General features: G+C 28.4%; 1 protein-coding gene across 1 annotated transcript; it reads right to left on the bottom strand.

The window, feature by feature from the left end:
* Positions 1-5,034: 5,034 nt before the first annotated feature.
* LOC128280455 (putative ribonuclease H protein At1g65750) lies at positions 5,035-6,301 on the bottom strand. Its single transcript, XM_053018600.1, has 4 exons — positions 6,212-6,301; positions 5,601-5,981; positions 5,422-5,559; positions 5,035-5,349 (listed from the first exon to the last, which is right to left on the bottom strand). Exons 1-4 carry the CDS (start codon positions 6,299-6,301, stop codon positions 5,035-5,037), a joined length of 924 nt encoding a protein of 307 aa, XP_052874560.1.
* Positions 6,302-6,887: the final 586 nt, after the last annotated feature.

The following is a 6,887-nucleotide window of genomic DNA, read 5'->3' as shown; positions in this document are numbered from 1 at the left end:
TAAAAGCACTTAGATGGATAATGGTAGGTAAAAATGGCAAATAAAACCTTGACCCGCTATCTATCAAGATAGGAACTAATGGTATAACGAATGCTACACTTTGGTAAGTGATAAGTTCGGATAACAAGGAAAGAATGATGCCACAAGTTGAGCTTGATAAGTCGTTTCAATCCAAGAGAGAACAATGAGACTTGAATTCTCACAAAGAACAAAAGGTCATATACTTATCAAAAAAAAGTCTTCTTAAATAATTACAAAAACAAACATTTATAGGTTGAACATGTTCCAGCCGAATAGACACAAACTAATCAACTTAAATATGTTATTGATGAACTTAATTAAGCTAATTAAAACTAAAAGACCTTTGAGAAACTCTAACATATGTAACGGCTATGAACAACCTATTTAGTCTTCCCAATCAGCTAATAATTAGCTCTAATGAGCTGAATGAATTTGATTCAATGCTTGATCAGCTAAAAAGGTTATAACAACCTTTTATTTCTTCTTGGGCAGCCGAATGGACAGCAACAACAATTGGCTTAAATTTGGTACACGAACAGCCTCTTTGCATGAATGCTTGAAGAAAATTGATTCAAGGTGTAAATGGATGAATTGGAACAACCATTAACACATAAAAACATTTGGAAGCTAAATGGCTTGTGTAATCAACTCCTTGTCCATTAAAATCTTCAAACGGTTACTTGAATAAGCTCATAACAGCTGTTGGCCTTTAATTCATCTTCATAACAGCTGAATTCATTTCTCCCTTTAATGGCAATCCATGTAACAGCTGGTTCAATGATTAATTCACCTATAAGCACAATTAAACAGTTAAATGTTTAAACAAGTTAAATGGCTGTAGCAAATTTAATTAAGCTGGAACATATTAATTGTCGAAATTATTTAAGCAACTAAAGAGAACTAAAAACAACTTAGTTAATTCAACTAATTATTTAAATAACTAAAGACAATTAAAACAACTTAATTAATTAAACTAAAATAACTAAACACATTAAAAGTTTATTCCAGTAACTTTTAAGCTCAAAAACACATAAATTAAATAAAGCTAAATTTGAGCTGAAACCGAATTAGATATTCCAGCAAGTTGATGCTCAAGCTAAAACTGATTATTGTTAAGCTCAATGAGCTTGGATGAACTATGAACGAACTGAATGAGCTTGTAGCAAATTGGATGGGACACTTGAATCTAACTTTTTTGATTGTTTGATTATTCCAGCAATGGTTTCCACCCCAAAATTTATCAATTAAAACCTGCACACAAATTAACAAACTAAAATTAGATTTCATTTTGGACTTGGGCCCCTCGTGTTTAGGCCAATCTTGATGGCGTCGAGTACCGTCGTAACATGATGCGATCGGGTTCGCATCATTAAGGTTTCATTTGTTTCACTAATAATGGCTTTTGGAAAATGATTTCTGAAAAATTACTTACTTTTTTGGAAAAGCTAATATTTTCTGGTGTTTGGATAAATCTGTGTAAAATATTTTCTATTGTTTAACAGATTTCCTAAAAATATTTCATAAAAGTTGTTTTCAATGAAACAAACATACAATTGAGATTTATGATAAGTAGTGAATTAATTACAAAGTGATTTAAGGTGAAATTATAGTAAACAATGAATCTCCATAATGTTAAGGATTAAATTGTAAAATGTGAAATGTATAATTGAAACAAGAGAAGAAATATGCATGAAATTTTTTATGTGAAATAAGATATTATAATGAATTATTTGATTAAAGTGCTTATATGGTGAAAAATAAATTACATGGCAATAGAGACTAAATTGAAAATGTATAAAATTTAATTGTGAAACAATTTAATATGTGAATAAGGAAATTATGTATATGTTTTATTTCAATTCCCAATTCTAATTTTTACTAATTGTTTTTTTTAAATTTACATTCAGCTTATAAAATTGAATTGTCAATTTTTACAAGCATGATGAAATGTTAAATCAGCATGAAAAGAATTCTTAGGGACATATGAAAAAAACAAAGACAAAATGAAAACAAAAACATAATAATTCATGATGAATTTCACTATGAGTAGAGTTTTGGGTATAGAAGCAAAGTTTGATGACCAACCCAACATTAGGCCAAAGCAAAGACTATTTTGGAGGAAAAAAATAAAAGAGAAAGTAGCCTAAGAAGGCGACAACTATAGTTCGAATTAGTTCATGCATTCACTTTTAATAAGCCATTTTTCTTTTCTTAAATTGCAACTTCTTTTAAAAAAATAAAAATAAAACTTGAGATACAAGTGCAAGTTAGGAAACAGTTATGTCTTCAACTTTCTTCTCAAGTAAAAAGAGCTCTTTAATACCTTTTAATTTTGATGTAGATATCGAGGAAAAAATTAAGTAATTTTATTTCTTTTAATTTAATTTTGAAAGTGAGTAATTAAAGATAAATAATAACGATTTTTATTTTTCTGATAATTTATTTTACTTTTAATTGGTATAGTAACGGTTAATATTATACATTTTAATAATTTTTTAATAAATTTAATCCTCAACATTTACAAATCCTATCAATTTGGTTTTAATTCTAAATTTGTTGATATTCAATGAGAGCTAAATTTTTGTATTGTTTAAAATCATGATCAAAGTTATAAAATTTTGTAAATTTTGAAGGTTAAATTTGTTATTATACATATCAAAAGTAAAATAAATTTATTGAAAAAGTAAATGCTACAATTAATTATCCTTAGTTGCTCATGTTCAAAATTAATAACAACTAAAGTGTTTTTATATATATTTTTAAAGAAATATTGAAATTGAAAAAAGGAGGAAGTTAAATAATTAATTAAACATGGAAATGAAGTTTGAAAAAAAAGGAGAAATTGACTTTTATACTAACAAGCTATCATTTCAATCTTAAAAATCTTTTTGAGGTTAAATGCTTTGAATATAGCTAAAGTTCATCCACCCAGTTATTGTTGGATTCATTACCTTTTAAATCAATTGGATTTCAGATTAATTGTGGATTATGTCAACTCTAACCAAGCTTTTCTCAAAAAATTTATTGGTCCAATTATATTTACATATGTCTTAACCAATAACACAGCAATTATGTTTTTGTTGGATTTTTTAATTAAATTCAATTGTTTAAATATTGAAAATTCCCTTACTTTTCTCTTCCAACGTCTTAATATATCCCAATTTTTTCCGTGAAAATCTTAAAATTATTCATAATTTTTAATTTAATGTATAAACTTTAGTTTAATTTAATTGTACACGTTAAATTTTGATTATGGTTTAAATGTATACATAAAATTTTAATTTTTCGATAAAAAAAACAACTTTAAGCAATTACATAAAACATTAATCTTAATTAAATCATAAATATTCAAAGAAATAAGTATATCAATTTACTTTTTATATTGGATAAAATATAATTATATGTGTATGTAATATATAAACATAAAATGAAGTTACATGAATAATTGTTTTAATAATTTTTGAAAATTAGATCAAATCAAAATTTCATGTATAAAAGTGCACAAAATCAAAGTTCATATATAAAATTGCACATTAAACTAAAATTCAGGTATAATTTTGCAATTTATCCCAAATAATTAAATATGAAAACTTTCATTGAAATGAACTTTTAGTTGAAAAATTAGTTTTCAAATTAGCTTAAAATTGATGTATATATCTAATTATAATCGAATCAATCGTTACAATGCACAAATAAATTAATTAAATTTTTAATAATGTAAAATTTTAATTATGTAAATTACATGATACATAAAATAAAGAATATATCGTTAAAAGTATTATGGAGTCCTTGTACTAGGATTCAGATTGCATTTTGTCATTCTTCTAATAAAAGAACAAAACAATCCATGTATATTAGATTGAAGAGTAAACTGATCTTTTTGTTAAAAATTTCATCCATTTCTACTATATTTCAGAATAAGGTACACAAGACATGTTACCTGTAACTATCTAGTTATTTTGTTAGGTACACCAATTTTTAACAATAGAAATGGATGGAATTTTTAACAGAAAGGACCAATTTACTTTTTGATCTAACGTACAATAATTAATTTATCCATTTTTTAAATAAATGGGGCGAAATGCAATTTAACTCATAATATAAGGGTGTCCATGATATTTTTGCCAAAATGTATCATAAAACTAAAAATGTATCAGGTTAAATTCTAGAATGTTGGGCTTATATTATCAAGCTGGATTTTTAAACCAATCTACTTTTTAAAAAACCAAATTTAAATAAGATGGTCACTCAAAATGAAATCCTTACATTTCGTCACTCAACTTTTAGGATGCTTTCATTAAGTCACCCAATCATTAAATTTCTGACGACAGTTAAGTACACACACCACATCATGTTCACACTTTCATTTTGGTCACCCAAAAAATATCATTTTTAAAGTATTGATTAGGGTAAAAAATATCAACGATTAAAGTGAAAATGCGGTAGAAACTTAAATAATACTTTAAAAATTGTCAAATTGTACTTCTTTACCCCCTTGTCGAAAATCTAAATTTCTTTTTTTTTTTTCAATATTGAAATTTTAAATTTCAAAACATCAAAATCAATTAAATAAGTTATTGAATTTTTTTTTGTGAGAAAAGACAACACTAAATAATTACAAAATTAGTGCTTGAGCGAAAGTAACACCTATAAACTTATCCCTATCAATAAAAGTACGAGCCATCTCGGGTGGAACTTCGAGAACTTGCAAGTTTGCTTTCTCGATCAAGGCTTGCTTAGCTAAACAATCCGCAACCTGATTTTGTTCCATCGGAATATACCTCAGAAACCATTGATTTTCTTGAGACAAAATATTATGGATTCACCTAATCAAAGTGAAATTTGAGACAATGGAAGAACTTCCGAGAATGCCTTTAACAACTTCCAAGCTGTTAGAATGAATAGTAACATGATCATAGCCCCTTTGTTGAATAAGTTTGAGGCCATCAAGAATGCCCAAAGCTCTACATCAAAAACCGAACATTTAACAAGAAATCGATGATATCCAACAATCTAATTTCCCTTTTTATCACGAACAACTCCCCCAGCTGCAGCAAGTCCATAATCCAGTTGCACTGCCCCATCAGTATTAAGATAAACCCGTTCCTCAGAGGTATGAACTTCAACAAAGTGCTCAAGACATCTTAATTGAATCTCTTGAAATGAAGAGAAGAAATGGATCGCCCAACTATAAGATCCTTGAACTATTTTTATTGAGCTCCAAGGTTTGCCTTGAAAGATGTATAAATTTTTATTTTTCCATATGCGCCAAATAAGCAATCCAAAAAAACAAGCCCAACTAGCCCCCTCATGAATCAACTTATTCACCTGCATATTAAGAAGAAACCAATCCTGAGAAAGAATGGAGAAAAAAATTAGAATGTACTTATTTGGATTAACCTGAGCCCAAACATCCTTAGCAGCTGGACAATCTCGTAAAATGTGCAAAATATCTTTCGAGTGAAACCCATAAATGAGACAAGAGGGATCATTTGAAAGAGCCCTCCTAACTCTTTCTACATTACTTAGAACTCTTCCCTGTAAAATTTTCCAAATAAAGATACGAACCCGTTGAGGACCAAGAAACTTCCAAACATTCTTCCATTTCTTATTTTCCAGATTCCAGTCTCCTTTCTAAGAGCCTTATAAGCAGATTTAACAGAAAAAGCACCACACAAAGTGTGACTCCAAGAAATTCTATCGGGATCTTCAGAAGGATGTGGAGGAGGGATACCCTTAATAGCCTGGATTACATCTTCTGATAGCCAAACTTGGAAGAGGTCTAAGTTCCACAAGACTTCCTCAGTAATCATCTCGTGCAGTAGGCAATCAGAATTCAGATTAATATCAGGAGAAATGTGCCTAAACAGAGGCCCAATATTGGGAATCCAATTATCCTTCCAGCACTGAATTTTGTGGCCATCCCCAACAGATTGATGTAAGTTTTCACGAAGTAACGCCTAAATTTTGGAAAGAGACTTCCAAAGAAAAGAACTCCTATCTCTATCAATACAAACTGGTAATTCATCCTTCATTTGATATTTCGATCTAAGTACACAAACCCAAAAAGCTTCCTTGTCAGACACCAATTTAAACCCCAACTTCATCAAAAAAGATATATTTTGATCTCGAAGATTCCTCAAACCAAGACCTCACACACTTTTGGTTGACAAATGGAATCCCAACTTACCAGAGCTATATTCTTTTTCCTCTCAGATGATCCCCAGATAAACTGTTTAACCAACCTTTCAATCTCATCGCGAATTTTCCTAGGTATCATCATTGACTGCATGAAATAACTAGGAATAGATAAGAGAACTGATTGGGCTAAAGTGATGCGCCCTGCTAAAGAGAGTTTTCTGGCTTCCCAACTTTGAAGCTTACCACACACTTTTTCCACCACGAACTGAAGAGTGCTACTAGTAACCCTTTGGTGAAAAAGAGAGACTCCAAGATAGTGTCAATTGATTAATTAAATTAATTAATTTTATCTTCCATGCTAAACAAGATATTAATTTAGTTGATTGCAATGTTTTTCTTTGTTTTTAGCTAAGTGTGGAAGATTTGGGATTATATAACCAAAAGAAATTTAAGTTTCACTAAAAATTATTAAATTTAAATATGAGTTATCAAGTTGATTTAATTAAAATAATATGGAAATATAAAATAAAATTTTAATTTAGAAATAGATTAATTTAATTAATTTCAATATTACAATAACAAATCGGTTAACATTATCAAGGGATAAAAAATTCAAAAATTTATTCAATTGATTTTTATGTTTTGAAATTTAAAATTTCAATATTGAAAAAAATTAAAATTTTTACAATGTTCAAATTTGATAATTTTAATGCATTATTTTAGTT

Source organism: Gossypium arboreum, chromosome 9 (genome assembly GCF_025698485.1).
Source record: "Gossypium arboreum isolate Shixiya-1 chromosome 9, ASM2569848v2, whole genome shotgun sequence".
NCBI classification, from domain to species: domain Eukaryota; kingdom Viridiplantae; phylum Streptophyta; class Magnoliopsida; order Malvales; family Malvaceae; genus Gossypium; species Gossypium arboreum.
The sequence above is the reverse complement of the archived record's forward strand: the minus strand, read 5'-3'. Positions and strand labels throughout refer to the sequence as shown.

What these genes read in the sequence shown, in the direction of transcription:
- LOC128280455 (XM_053018600.1), bottom strand. Translation starts at nt 6,301, where the DNA reads ATGATACCTAGGAAAATTCGCGATGAGATTGAAAGGTTGGTTAAACAG. An exon ending in GAATGTTTGGAAGTTTCTTG is followed by an intron (nt 5,560 to 5,600) that starts GTCCTCAACGGG and finishes AAAATTTTACAG; the next exon opens with GGAAGAGTTCTAAGTAATGT. An exon ending in CTAAGGATGTTTGGGCTCAG is followed by an intron (nt 5,350 to 5,421) that starts GTTAATCCAAAT and finishes CTTAATATGCAG; the next exon opens with GTGAATAAGTTGATTCATGA.